The 15,332-nt window shown below is 40.0% G+C and overlaps 1 protein-coding gene across 8 annotated transcripts in view; it reads right to left on the bottom strand.

Annotated features, from left to right (window-relative positions):
• CACNB2 (calcium voltage-gated channel auxiliary subunit beta 2) overlaps positions 1-15,332 on the bottom strand; it is a 404,413-nt gene that overhangs the window by 279,661 nt on the left and 109,420 nt on the right. Inside the window, exon 1 of one of the 8 annotated variants that reach the window (XM_050804657.1) lies at positions 4,882-10,030. The exons of 6 other annotated variants lie outside the window; for them this stretch is intronic. In XM_050804657.1, coding sequence (XP_050660614.1) covers positions 4,882-4,929 — 48 coding nt within the window. In that variant the 5' untranslated portion in view covers positions 4,930-10,030. Of the gene's footprint in view, positions 1-4,881; positions 10,031-15,332 lie in introns of those variants that run through there. One more of the 8 variants, XM_050804654.1, reaches the window with a different exon arrangement.

The following is a 15,332-nucleotide window of genomic DNA, read 5'->3' as shown; positions in this document are numbered from 1 at the left end:
CATAAAAGTATTTTGTAAACTTTGAAGGACTACGTGAATGTGCACTGGGTAATTGTAACAATCAGAATTTAACTAGAGTACCGAAGCTTAAGTTATGGTATATATACAAATGCAAAGTCACTTGGTGACATTTAAATGCTCTAAAAGCTCAAAGGTGATCACACCCTATGGAAAGTGTGGATCTTATAAGAGATTAGTGACATGTGGACTACGTTACCTTCCAGCATCTAGTCATTTATTAAAGCTTTTCAAGACTATTAGTAGTTAGCAACTAACACAGGCAGCAACCAAGTAGACAGCAAATTCCCCTGCTTCATGATCTCCTGTCACAGTAACTACTCATTTTTGAAAAATGACTACATATCAGGCCAGAAGTAAGTGCACACAAACATTATTTCATCTTAGCTCTCACAATAAACTTTTGAAATTGTACTATTATCCTGATTATATGGATGAGAAAACTGAGGCTCAAAGAAAGAAAAGAACCCCACTATCACATGGTAAGTAAATGATTATTTCAAAATTCAAACCCAGGCTAAGTCTGATTCCATTTGTATATATCTCTGTCTATAACATTTGTCTTTAATGATTTTGTTATGCTAATTACTAGATGCTTTTCTCCTTGCCAGTTCTTTTCTGAAGGATAATGCCTCAAAAGACAGATAACCTAAGACAAAAAGAAGCAAGATACTGGAACAGGTACTTCACAAAAGAAGATAGCTAAATGGGCAGGTGTGGTGACTCATTCCTATAATCCCAGCACTTTGGGAAGCTGAGGTGGGCGGATCACAAGTTCAGGAGTTCAAGACCAGCCTGGCCAATATGGCGAAACCCCGTCTCTACTAAAAATACAAAAATTAGCTGGGCGTGTTGATGGGCACTTGTAGTCCCAGCTACTCAGGAGGCTGAGGCAGGAGAATTGCTTGAACTCGGGAGGTGGAGGTTGCAGTGAGCGGAGATTGCGCCACTACACTTCAGCCTGGCGACAGAGTGAGACTCCATCTCACACACACAAAAAAAGAAGATAGCCAAATGATCAATAAATATATGAAAACACGCTTGACTTCATTAGTTATCAGGGAAATGCACAGCAAAGCCATAATGGGATACTCTGACATACCAGACAGGCTAAAATGCAAATGACAATACTAGGTGTAGGGGGGAGGCACGCAGGTGGGAGTGAACATTGATCCGATGTTTCAGATCAACTGAGAGTATCAACTGGTTTCAGAAAGCTGCTGACCAGCATCTACTTGAGAACAATGTATTTATACCGTACCCTATGACTTGGCAATTTCATTCCTTGATTCGCATCCAAAAGAAATGCATACATAAACATTCACAATATGGCATGTCCCAACTGTTTATAACAGCACTATTTATGATAGCCCCAAACTGGAGACTACCCAAATGCCCATCAACAGTAGCATGGAACACTAAGTCGTCATAGAGCCACACAATGGAATACTGTATAGCCATGAGCACGAGAAACTGCAGGTTCAACTATGTGCAGCCACGTGGCTTAACATCATGATACATATGATACAATAGTGAGCAACACAAGCTGGATGAGAGGAGAGTACATGCTGTTTGAGTTCGTTTGAATAAAATTCAGAAACAGGAAAAACCAATCCACCATGTTAGCAGTCTGTTTAGTGGGTACCCTGGGGGAGGTGGGAGACAGCTGGAACCGGAAGGGAGGAGAAGGTCACTCACAATGCTTGGTTTCTCGATTTGAGCATTGGTTGCACAGGCGTGTTCACTTTGAGAACATTCTTCAAGCTCAACACTTACAATTTCTGCACCTACTTTTCTGCATGTATGTTATACTTCAGTAATAATACATTTTAAAATTACTAAAAGGATATAATTGGATTGTTTGTAACACAAAGGATAAACGCTTGACGGGATGGATACGCATTTTTCCATGATGGGATTATTACGTGTTGCATACCTGTATCCAAACATCTTATGTACCCCATAAATATATACACCTATTATGTACCCACAAAAATTAAAACATTTTTTCAAAAAGCTTACCAAAAAGAGTTAGTATCTCTGCTCTCCAAAGCCTGCAAATGTCAATACTTCGGAAGTGTTTCACAGAAATGCACACAGAGTTTACCATGTTTATATATCCTTTTAAATTTAAGAGTATTTATTCAGCTCACAGATTTTCATGTCCTTAAAGAAATAGCAAGACAGTTTAGGTAAACACAGGAATTACCTCTGAGCTGTGAGGCTGAGTTCTAAAAGAATGATGGTTAGGAGTAAACAAAAGAATGAAGACTAGATATTGAACATCAATAATAATGTCAAGAATAAAAGCCTTATGCATTGAGTTTTAAAGAGCAAGACAGGGCTACAGCCTACAGCCTACTTCTGCGAGCCCAGTGCTCAGAGAAGTTTTGAACCTGAAGGTAACGTTGAACAAGTGAGGGGAGGGAACCTAATAAAAGCAACAGCTTAGAAAGGTAAAAACCTAGAAATAAAGAACTATGGCATATGCATATAACTTTCTTTGAAACCCACATAACTTTCATATTCTTTCTGAGAGACAATGTTTGAGTAGGAGGAATTCTTAAGAAAGCTGTCATACTAAAAAGAAAAAGTATAAGAACTAGTGAAAGATTAAGATACACACACAGATGCAAATTTGTCAATTGATTTATATTGTATCTAAAATATATTCTCTATATAATTAGATCTAACAGATACATGCATACATGTATGTATATACATATTGGCATTTGGTTCCAGTATTATCAGAATTGTGATTCCCTGAAATTGACAACAGATTTGAGAAAGGACACCAGGACAGCCCAACCAGTGTGGTGAGGTCCTAACCACTAGCACCCCATAGGGTTCTGGCTACCCTTTGTATTCCATGAGCAGCCTCTAGACTCATCTGCTTTGCAGACAAATCTAAAGTCTCCATCACAGATAGATGCACAGTGGGTTCTTTTCCTCCAAGGAAAAAAATAGGTTTCAGATTTAACCTATCTTCCACTCCGGGTTGGCCATCTGTAAAGAAAACTGCAATCCATAAAGTGTCAAAGAAGAGAGGTTAGAACAGCAGCACGTGGGTTAGAGGTAAGGCTTCCCAAGAGAGAAACGCTCTAAAGTACAGGAAAATGTATTTCTAGTGACCAAGGTTATGCATGTCTTTTACCTTTAAAATACATTCGTGCTCTACATATTGTGGTACTGTATTCAAAATACAGGGTAAAAATATTTGAGAATGAGCAGATGAACCAAGTCTCTGTATCTTTCAATCAAGACTTCAAAAATCCAGATTATGCTGTCTCTTCTTTCTATTTATTTACACGTTCGATGTAAGAAGAAGAACTAAAATAAGTAGGGTAAAAATTTGTTGCTTTGTTGGAGGCCTTATTTGAGAATTTCTGTATTCAATAGGCACACATAACCATGGATTTCTTCTAATTTATTGTACGAGAATAAACAGAAACACAGAAAGCTAAGAAATTCTCACTCTTCATTATTCTCGTAACTATGGATTTTTAAATTAAAATTTTTTTTTTGTTTTTAACTTACGGTTTTCTTTAGGCGGCTAATCTTATACTCTAAAAAGTTTGTAACACTTATTCCCAAATCTTATTAAAAAAGCAATTAATTTTTTGATTGGATGAAAACCATCTATCCCTGCAGATGTCGTCTTTAGAAATCTTGGCTGGCTACCTCACTACTCCATTGATTTCTGATATGTCAACTGTTGCATTCAAAAGACAAATGGCACCAAATATGTAACAATTATAAAAACCTTTAAATGAAAGGGGTTTTTCAGGCTTTTACTTATTTAATCGAATTGATCACTCTCTTTAAGATTCGACAGTATAGTTATCTCTTCCCTGCCCTCCCACCCCGCCCCCTCACCGTTTCCAACTTTATTATTGAGATCATATCAGATTTTGACCTTGTTTGTCCTATAAGTCTCACATATATCTCTTTCTGTGGCCAATTTTCCAAGGTCACAGGTTTCTTTACCTTCAACACTTTAAGTATTGATTAGCTTGCTTTGTCAATTTTCTATTTGTTTTGCAGTCAGGAATGTCAAACCAGTGTTAAGCAATTCAGCACTGCAGTTTGCCCAGCCTGCATAAACCTCCTGTTCCCTTTTGCATCCCTCCCTGAAAATAGAGTAGCTGCACGCAAAAGGAGTATGAAAATCAAGCCAGCGCTTGCTCGGAGCTGGTCGGCTAGTGTACGGCACAGCATATTTCAATTAGCATCCAATCAAGTTAAGTAGTGATACTTCAATATTTGTGTGAGCCTGCCTTGTAGAATTTAATACTCAGACAGCCATTTTGCAAAACACAGCAGGGCCATGAAATAAGGGCTATTTCAGTGAAAGAGTCACAGGATGATAAAGCTGTTGCAACAGCTGTGTCATCCATCCAGTGATTATTATCTACTATTTTTCTGAAGCTGCTCAAAATAGGATTTAGTGTTAGCATCTGTGCCTATCTATAATTTGTCAAACTCCGTGGTATTTCTGCCCCCCACCATCCCATCATTCAAATATGAAAACAGGACTACTGTAGGTAAAAGAGAGTATCAACTGGTTTGAATGAGACAGATCTCTGAGACAATGGACTTCTCAAACCAATCCCTGTGCAAGTTATTTCCAACCTTATCAAAGTCACAAGGCACAAAAGATAGATAAAAACATCTCTGGGAAAAAATAAATATGTCAGAATCTCCTATACCTCAGATTCCTTGAAAACTCATGGTACGAGATGATCGACTGTCTGGTTGGTTCAGCACAGGGAATAAAAACAGCTGAAAGAGGCAACATGCACCAGACAGACACGAACAGTATTTTCAGCTCCCAGCTGCAATTCTACAGCAATAGAAACTTACATAGGACACCCGTACTCGCCGGCGATGCACCAGCCCGCAGCACTGCATGAAGAGGGGGCAGAACGCAGTCAGCGTGTGGCTTCACCAAGCTGCACTGTGCCTTGTCTTCTCGTCACAGCCTCGGTCCATTTCTTCCCACCTTCTACTCCCAGGTAAGAGGCATGAGCAAATCGCTTAGCTTCTGCCTCCTAGGTAGTTTCTAAAAAAGCCACCGTTCCTGCAGGCATGCCAAAACTTTGTTCTCCCCTGTTTTGTCTTTTTTTGGGGGGTGGGGGGCGTAATTTGAGATCTTCTTCAAGGGGGTTTCCTATTTGCAAAAATCTACAAGAAGTAGCATTAATTTTCCAGAAGTAAGTATTGCTAACACAGAGTTAGGACTGTCCAGATCATCAGAGTTTCTTGGTGACGCTTTTACAGTAGCCATTCTCAACTCGGGAGATTTTCAAACATCTGAGAATCTTGCATTTCACGACCCTGCAGTATTCTGCTTTTAAAAAGGAGGAGGCCTACTCCTGCTGCTGTTTATGTGACTGCTTCTTAGCACGCTGCTGCTCCTGCTTCCGCGGCTGCTCAGCTATGATTGCCTTCTTCACAATGCACAGGCTGACAGCAGCATCCTGGATTCACTGTTACCTCTGTAACGTTTTGGGCATATCTGATTTGCTACTTCTCCCTCCTCCCCTGACCCTGAAAAATGACTGAGTCTAGACTCGAATTCACTGTGGATTCCTAGGACTACAGAAACATCCTCCAAACCATCAGATGCTTTGTCCTGCAGTAGGTATTTCACATGAATTGTAAGGAGGATAGCCAGAGTGGCCTCAGGACCTGACTCGCTCAAGCACTGCGGCGCACGGCTGTTTGGTGCTCACTGACAGATATTCATTTTCTGGGTTAAAGCATGTTAAATAAACGTAACTCTGGAAGGCGAATTTGATCCGACTCAGACCTCATTAATTCATTAGATCACATACCACCTATGATTTAGATATAATAAACTACATAAGGCTGCCTTCCAAGTGTGAGAGCTCCCAAGTCAATATTCTTTGTAAGCTATTATTTAGCTCTTTCCCTAAAGACCCAGTTTTCAGGGGCTGAGTTGATCCTAATATTCTCCCTAAAGACCTTGTGCATGTCACATATAAAAAGATGAATCATTAAGACATGTGGAGATTCAGCTGTTCATTTGTATGATATCAGCCATTCTAATATGCAATGATTCATAAAACACTTTAGTGTGTCATAGATATTGATCCAAATTTGCCCCCATGCCCAAGTCATTCCATATTCTGCTGAGACCTAAGAAGGTATGTTAATGATTTCATGTCACAGATTAACCACCACTACGTTCTTTAGGTTCCTGGAAAAATAAAAGACAATTAATTCTCAACAATTTACCAGTATTTTCTCAAGGCTGTTTTGAGATAGGGTCTCACTCTACTGCCCAAGCCGAAGTGCAGTGGTACAATCATGGCTCGCTGCAGCCTCGAACTCTTGATTGCCTTGCTCAGGCAATCCTCCCACCTCAGACTCCCAAGTAGCTAGGGTTGTAGGTGCATGCCACCAAACTGGTTAGATTTTTGTTTTTTGGTTTTTTTTTTTTTTTTTTTTTTGGAGACAGAGTCTCACTCTGTCACCCAGACTGGAGTGCAGTAGCACAACCTCAGCTCACTGCAACCTCCACCTCCAGGGTTCAAGCAATTCTCGTGCCTCAGCCTCCTGAGTAGCTGGGACTGTAGGTGTGCACCACCATGGCTGGCTACTTTTTGTCTTTTTTTTTTTTTTGGTACAGATGGAGTTTCACCATGTTGGCCAGTTGGCCAGGCTGGTCTTGAACTCTTAGACTCAAGTGATCTGCCCATCTTGGCCTCCCAAAGCGTTGAGATTACAGGTGTAAGCCATAGTGCCCAGCCTAATTTTTAAAAATTTTTTATAGAGACAGGGGTCTCACTTTGTTGCCCAGACTGGTCTCAAACTCCTGGCTTCAGACCATTCTCCTGCTCCAGCCTCCTGAAGTGCTAGGATTACAAGTGTGAGACACCATGCCTGGCCTTAAAATCTATGATTTAAAGCAACAGTTTTATATTGTTATTAATAGTCTAAGAGGTTGATAGAGCTGAAAAAAAATTCTGCCTTAATCTCCTTATTTAACTGATAAACCAGGTCCCAAAATGATTCCATGTTCTGTTTATCAGTAATATAAGCAATAGCATAATTTAAACCCTGTAACTTATACAATCTACATAGTCTGTGAAAATTCTATGGTCTTATCATATACCAGTCAATCCTTTGTGGATTTGAAGGTCCAAAAGGAAAATAACAGATAGTCTATAGATAGACAATAAGGACACTTTAGTGATTAAATCAGAAACCTAGAGTAAAACAAAATTTCTGAATTACACTGCAAATTGGCTCTTGAAGTAAATCCTGGAAAAAAAAAATCCCTCACCATTTTCTGAACCATACATGATATATTTCTAGTAGGTAGGATTTCAATTTGATTTTTTAAAGAAACTTTAGTGAGAAGAACACTAAGTAATATAAAAGAACACATAATTCAAATTCAAGTTTTTTCTTTTTTTTTTCCTTTCTTTTTTTTTTTGTTTTTGACACAGAGTTTCGCTCTTGTCGCCCAGGCTGGAGTGCAGTGGTGGGATCTCGGCTCACTGCAACCTCCGCTTCCCAGGTTCAAGTGATTCTCCTGCCTCAGGCTCCCGAGTAGCTGGGATTACAGGTGCCCGCTACCAGCCTGGCTAATTTTTTATATTTTTAGTAGAGATGGGGTTTCACCACGGTAGGCAGGCTGGTCTCGAACTCTAGACCTTGTGATCTGCCCGCCTCAGCCTCCCAAAGTGCTGGGATTACAGGAGTGAGCCACCATGCCTCAAGTTTTTTCTTAAGACCCCTTCATCACCTCCATCACCACACTTTTACTAGAATAACTGAATAAAGAATAAAAATTCGGCTTAAAGTTAGAATACGATGAAAACACTGGGGAAATGATCTATCCCTTCTATGATTCTGAATTTGATTTGGAATTCACTTAACTTTTTATTAACTATGATATTTTTATATACAATATAAGAGAGATTCCCCCGTTCATTAGAGATTCCACCCACCTTGTCATTCAAGAATCCACAAAAGGATTCCAAGCACTAACTAATTTGATTCGGCAAACATTTATAGAGCACCTTCTGTTTGCTCAGTGCTGTGCTAAGGTGCTGGGGATATGAAATGAATAAAATACAATCCATGTATTCCTCTAGGCACTTATAACAACTGAGGAGGCTGGGTGCGGTGGCTCACGCCTATAATCCCAGCACTTTGGGAGGCCCAGGTGGGCAGATCGCCTGAGGTCAGAAGTTTGAGACCAGCCTGACCAACATGACGAAACCTCGTCTCTACTAAAAATACAAAAATCTGCTGGGCATGGTGGTGCATGCCTGTAATCCCAGCTACTCAGGAGGCTGAGGAAGGAGAATCACTTGAACCTGAGAGGCAAAGGTTGCAGTGAGCCGAGATCACGCCACTGCACTCCAGCCTGGGTGACAGAGGGAGACTCTGTCTCAAAAAAACAGAGGAAAGAGAACACAGTATTTAAGAGCAAAGGGAACACCAAGGAAACAACTCCTAACCATCCCTGGAAGGAACAACAGAGACTTCACAAAGATGAGGACACGGGCTAGCCTTGCAGAATGGATAGAATTGCGTTCAGTGGAAAGTGGGCGGAGACAGAATCCCAGGCAATGGGCAGAAAATGCAAAAACACAGAAAATTACGTACAGACTATACACAGAACAAATTGCGTTTCTATAGTGTATATGAAGAAGGGTATCTTCAGACAACAGGGATCTACCCCAAGTCCTCATTCCAAACTCAGTTCTACCCCAGATTCAGTCTTTACCTATCTCTATATCCCTAGCACTTAGTACAGTGACTGAAACATAGTAGGTATCACAAAGATTCATAGTTGTCCCCTCCTGACCCATTCTTTACTTCATTTACAGTAATAGAAATAGACATTGGCTGCTGGGCTAAGACTAATGTCCCAGCTTCTCTTGCAACATGGATGGCCACAGGACTAGATTCTGGTCAATGGGCAGATGCAGAAATGGCATGTGCCAATACCCAAGTCATGTGTCATTGCTGAGAGCTGGGACAGCCATTTATAATGAGAAGAAAGCTGCACATTCAGGAGAATAGAGCGACAAGACAGACCCAAATCCCTAGGACAGGGGAGCTGCAATATTGGCCCAATAGTGCTTACATTTGGACTGCACCAAGAAAGAGACATAACTCCTATATTGGCACTTTTGCTCTCATTTCAATTATAGATCCTAAACTTGTACTATTATTGCTATTATTATTATTAATTTTTGAGACAGGGTCTCTGTCACCCAGGCTGGAGCGCATTGGTGCAATCTTAGCTCACTGTAGCCTCAACCTCCTAAGCTCACGGTGATCCTCCCACCTCAGCCTCCCAAGTAGTAGTTGGGACTACAGACGTGTGCCAACATGCCCAGCTAATTTTTGTATTTTTTGTAGAAATGGGGTTTTGCCATGTTGCCCAGGCTGGTCTTGAATTCCTGAGCTCATGCAATCCACCCACCTTGGCCTCTCAAAGTGCTGGGATTAGAGGCCTGAGCCACCACACCTGGCCTAAACATGTATTTTAAAAGCACCTCAAAGTGCTTCTGGAATGAATGATGAATTCACAGATCCAAGCCTGTGGAGGAGGAGGGGGAGTGGAAGAGGGGAATAAGAAAAGGCAAGAGTGGAGAGGAAAATCAGGATCTCAGGCTAGGACTACCTGGGTCCCATCAAAAGAGTTTAGATGCAGAAAAGAGTTTAGAATTGAACTGGCAGTACATACAGAATTATTGAAACTTTTAAATGTGAAAATATCTGTAGTTTTATTAGGAAGTAGAAAAAAAATTTCAGACTGTTGAGTCTGAAAATAACCTGGTCAATAGTTCAACTTCGGCAAGAAATTGAAAGGTTTTGAGCTTGTATACTTGTCTGTGATAACTGTTCATTTACTAAATAATCAAATAAAGTCAATAAAAACTACTTGCTTGGCTCATGTAGCTAAATTACAAACCTAATGAACTGCTAAATTAGCTGTTTTGTTATAATATGAGATATCTTAAAAGCAAAATATTGAAAAGTGATACAAAGAGGCTCAATGACTAAAGTCAACAAATTAAAAATAATCAAAGATAAATGTAGATAATATTGATGGCAGATACATATTTTTTAATCCAAAGGATTTATTCCTGGAGAGTCATTTGAAAGTATGAGGATTACTGTTTCTTTACTATTCACTGTCCACGTTACTATTAGTTAGGAGTGGCAAGAACACAGTCAAAGTTAAACATCAGATGAAGTGCTTCCTCCAAGAAGAGAACTCTTTGATAATAGGAAATGAAAGACCTAAAGAAGCCTTCTGTGGCAGAACTGAAGGTTTTGTGTCAGAGTTGACTCTGCTGAAGTGTTTCTGGCTTTTCTGTGGCTGTGATTTCAGGAAAGAAGGGTCCCTCCTCCGACAGACACGTGCTCATATCCTCATTAGACTCTCCCTTCATAGTACGTCTGCAACCATGAAGAGCCTAGTGTCCTTAAGTTGACCGAAAACTCTTTTGCTAATTTCAGTAAAAACAAAAAAAAGGACCAACTGTCTCTATTCATCCATCCGGCCAACAATATCAACTGAGGGCTGCTCACCAAGCGCGTGTCTCTGCTGGGCACCAGTAGGATGACGACAAGTAAAACAACTAAGGTCCTTGCCTTCAAGGAGCTTAAAATCCAGGGGGCAAGGCAATTTGAATCCAATAATCATATAAGCATATAATTATAAGCTAATAAGATATTTGCATGAAAGTACAGAATACTATGAAAATGTAGAGCAGGTTGACATCTTCGAGAATTAGAAGGGTCAGAAAGGTGTCTCTGGGGCACTGCTACCTGAGCTGAGGTTGAAGGGTGCGAAGGAGTTAACTAAATGCAGGGGAGATAAGGCAGGAAGAGGGAAGGTATTATTTACAAAGGTCCTTGTGGTAGAAAGGAGAAGGCTGAGTTTAAGCAGTTGGAGAATAAAGCGAGAGAAAGAGAAGATGAGGTTAGGGAGGCAGGTGATACCAGGCAAGAACATGAGGACCATACTGGGGATCTTTTCTCTTTCTACAAAGAGCAGTGGGATTTCTTTCCCTCAAAAGGCGTGATCAGATTTGTACCATTTAAAATCCACTTTGGCAGTAGAGTTGAAGACAGATTGGAAGACAGCTAGAGAGAAGCCAGGGAGGCCAATTAGGAAGTAATTTTATCCAAGCAAAAGATGATGGTCTCGTGCTAAGGAGCTGAAGACAGGAGGTAAGGAAAATGAACGAATCTATTAGATATTGAGGAATTCAAGTAGGTAAGTGCAAATACAGAAAACAGAAAATGAAACCCAATGTAATACATACACATTCCCGTGTTCTCTCATTCCTGAACATTTCCATGCATTTCTGAAGTTCAGTCTTTGGTAATCCAATCTGTGATAAACCTTTATTTTCATGTCAGTGCCAGTTTGCTTCTATTTCTTGGTCCAGTCCTCATTTCTCTTCTTAGGGTCGTGAACAAAATCCTTATCTGGCTGCTTGCAGCTTCCACCGAATTCCACTTCTGTAGCCACCAAACTGCACACTCTATTTCATTCCAGCTTCTACAGAACTGAAAACCTTTCTCTAGTTTTCCTTTATTTCTCACCAAAGTGTCTGGGTTCTCTTTTGACCTGCTGGATTTTTTTTTTTTTTTTGGTTTTTGTTTTGTTTTGTTTTCCAGACCAATAATCTATCATTTTTTTCTCAATAATGAGAGTGGCAACATTTGTTTATTTACCACCTACACGCAGATAGCAGGAGAAGTAAATAAGATAACGAAAAGCAATGTAATTAGGGAAGAAGTCATACTTTTGAAATTACTAGTAATCATGGAATGCACACTAAACCTCAATGATAAATTTAAAATATATTTTGTGTTATTGAGGTAGACTACACTTAGCACACTTAAGATTGTCAGAACAAGCTTGCACAACCCTAATAAATCCCAGTTCTCTGATAGCTCAGTCATACTTAAAGGAATACAATGTAGCAACGAAAACTTGAAAATCAAATGCCAATCTTTAATTGCATAGCTCAAAGGATGTAACACAGGATCCTATAACCCACAGCAACACTTCTCAAATATCCTTTTTCCTTTCCTCCCTGATTCTCTCATAATCAAAGCCATTTGAGGACCTATACTTTCTAGCACAAACAAAAACATCAAAAATGGACTCTCCCAGGTACAGAGCTTCCTGACACTCTCTCTCCCTCAACCTACATCCTTCAGCTTTGTATGAGGTAAATTTGCTTAGTTTCTGTGCTTTTAAAAATTTTCTTTACATTTGCCCTATTGTACTCATCATTCAGATTCTAAACAAGAAAAGCCAGGAAACAAAAACCTGATTCCTTTTATTTTGTATCTTCAGTCAATTTTCTTCATGCCCAAACTTCAGGTTTCATGCTCCAGAGTGGAGGGCAATGATAGAACGTTGTTAGATGGGGATGAAAGGAGAAGTGCTGAGTAGAGAAAAGTAAAATTCTCTTTATTACAGGGAGTGGAGGAAATGAGGATGGAGAGGGGAAAAGGCGAGGCATATTCACGTCTTAAATTTTCCACACTCTCAGAGAATCCATTTGACCCGTTCATTTCATTCATTGTAGATCTAAGAAAATGCAACATGTATATAAGAAAGAAAATGGTAGCTCTTTGGTGGCAAAAGACAAGAAAGGCTATTCATAGTGTAGCATTTCATGAACAAATCTAGGATGATAATAGGATAAAATATTTCCCAGCAGCAATTTTGATTTCCTCTTTGTTTGGAAAGACCACGAAAGAGAAACATACTTTTCTCTGAAGTTGCCATAAAATACTCCTGATAGATTTTAGAATTCTATGATGTACCTAATAAACTGTATATATTTTTATTAAAATACATACTTATCATAAATATTGCTGTGTACTCAGCCCCACCAGTATCTAACTTACCTTACTATGCAATTCATTTAAAAACTGGACAGTTTGTAACTTTTTAAAAACCCAAGAACTCAAGCAAAGAGGTAAAAAGAGTTGCACTGACTCCTGCTGAGTTCTAATCACTATTCTAAACACATCACGAGCTCATCCTCTGATTCTCGTGACAACTCCATGAGCCCTTCATCTCCATTCCATAAACGAAGAGATTGGGGCACTGTGAAGTCAGGTAAGTTGCTCAAGGCAATGGCAGAGTCAGGACTTCTATCTGGATGTTTGACTCTTGAGCCCATGGCTTTAAACCTCTTCCTACCTTCTCTTTGAAAGGTGAAAATTAATTTTATAAGCTGACCTTGGAGGATCACATAATGGTTAATTAATTAACCAATCCAGTCATACAACAGACGCTTTTCCACCCGAGCCATCCTCTGTCTACCTTTCAGGGGTTCCCCTTCTAGCAGTTTCCCAAATCACCTTTCTGCAAAAACATTTCCACCTTACGCTTTTTCCTTCCCCTTTCTTGCAAAGTGTGAAATTTTACCAATTGGAAAATTCATGTTGTGCCACAAGTATCTTCTTATAAAAATTAAACCTCTCTTAAATATAAGCTCTATGACAAATTATTTAAAACCATATTTTACCTACCTATAGCTGCGTATCTATCTATTCCTCACCTTGTTTCAGAAATAATTAAAGGCAATTTACAAGGATAAATTTTAAAAGGACGTTTAAATAACATAAAAGAGGGGTTAAAAAAAAAAAAAGCAAAGCAAAGATGGCAATACAAAACGCAGAAACCAGGCTCGAAATGCATCCCATAATAATGGAAGTACTTCCTACTATGAGCCATAGATCTGGCTGTAAGCTTTCGAGCAGCCAACTCAAAAAGGGAAACTCGGTCGATTATGTAATTTACCATCCATAAGCTTAAAATAAACCAAATGCTCAGAAGAACGACTCTGTTTGGCACTAACACCAGACACCAATTTCTCCTGGAGGCCTCATAAAAAGGAACATTGTGTAAACTTATGAACAGCATTCCTTCCGGTAAATGCCACAGTGGGTTCTGAAAAGCTGTTTCTTAGACTGACGGTCAGGGGAAGCTAAAGGTTTCCCACCATAGCAACATTCAGTAAAATAATCTGGACAGAGAGAAAGGAAAATAGGTTAGATAAGATAATTAACTCCTTATAGATTTGGCTTGAACCAAGAATAACAACAAAAACAAAGATAAAAAACATGAACATTTATTTACTGATACAGGCACCCAGTGAGCATTATTCCTTTAATCCTCTTATCAATTATGAAGAAGACTATTACTCTTTCTCCCTGGGTGATATGGCTTGGCTCTGTGTCCCCACTCAAGTCTCATGTTGAATTGTAATTCCCCCAGGGGAGGGACCTGGTGGGAGGTGATTGGATAATGGGGGCAGATTTCCCCCTTGCTGTTCTTGTGTTAGTGAGTTCTCACGAGATCTGATGGGTTAAAAGCATGTAGCACTTCCCTCTGTGCTCTGTCTCCCATTCCACCATGGTAAGATGTGGTTGCTTCCCCTTCACCCATCCGCCAGGATTATAAGTTTCCTGATGGCTTCTCAGCCATGTCTCCTGTACAGCCCGTGGAACTGTAAGTCAATTAAACCTCTTTTCTTCCTAAGTTACCCAGTCTCAGGTAGTTCTTTACAGCAGTGTGAGAACGGATTAATACAGTGGGTTACAAATGAGGAAACAGACTTAAGAGTTGAGTCCAGGCATGGTGGCCCACGCCTGTAATTCCAGCCCTTTAGGAGGCTGAGGCGGGTGGATCACCTGGGGTCAAGAGTTCGAGACCAGCCTGGCCAACATGGTGAAACCCCATCTCTACTAAAAATACAAAAACTGGCTCGGCGTTGCGGCAGGCCCTTGAGACCCCAGCTACTCAGGAGGCTGAGGCAAGAGAATCACTTGAACCCAGGAGGTGGAGATTGCAGTGAGCTGAGATTATGCCATCGCATTCCAACCTGGGCAACAGAGTGAGACTCCATCTCAAAAAAAGGAAAAAGAAAAAAAAGAAAAAAGAGTTGAGAGACTTGCTTAAGGCTACGAAATTCATACACAGCAGAAATAGGATTTGAACCCAGATTTGTTGAACTGTAAAAATCTAGCTCCCAATCAGAGTTTTAGACAGTGAATGGATTGTGTCTACTAAACAATCCCACTGAGTATTGTTTCTCATCAATGAGCGTCAGATAAATATTTGATGGCAATGACCTTAAGACTACTCAACACAGATGCATATGATTTACCAATAAAGCTGGAAGGAATAAAAGACGAAGACACTTAGGGGAAGACCGTTCACCTTAGCTTGCAGCTGTAGTTAAAGCAAATGGCTTTTCCTCCGAACACCTAACTACCAA

The sequence above is a fragment of the Macaca thibetana genome, chromosome 9, assembly GCF_024542745.1.
Source record: "Macaca thibetana thibetana isolate TM-01 chromosome 9, ASM2454274v1, whole genome shotgun sequence".
In the NCBI taxonomy this organism is placed as follows: domain Eukaryota; kingdom Metazoa; phylum Chordata; class Mammalia; order Primates; family Cercopithecidae; genus Macaca; species Macaca thibetana.
Note: the sequence above shows the minus strand (reverse complement) of the source record. Positions and strands in the feature narration are given on the sequence as shown.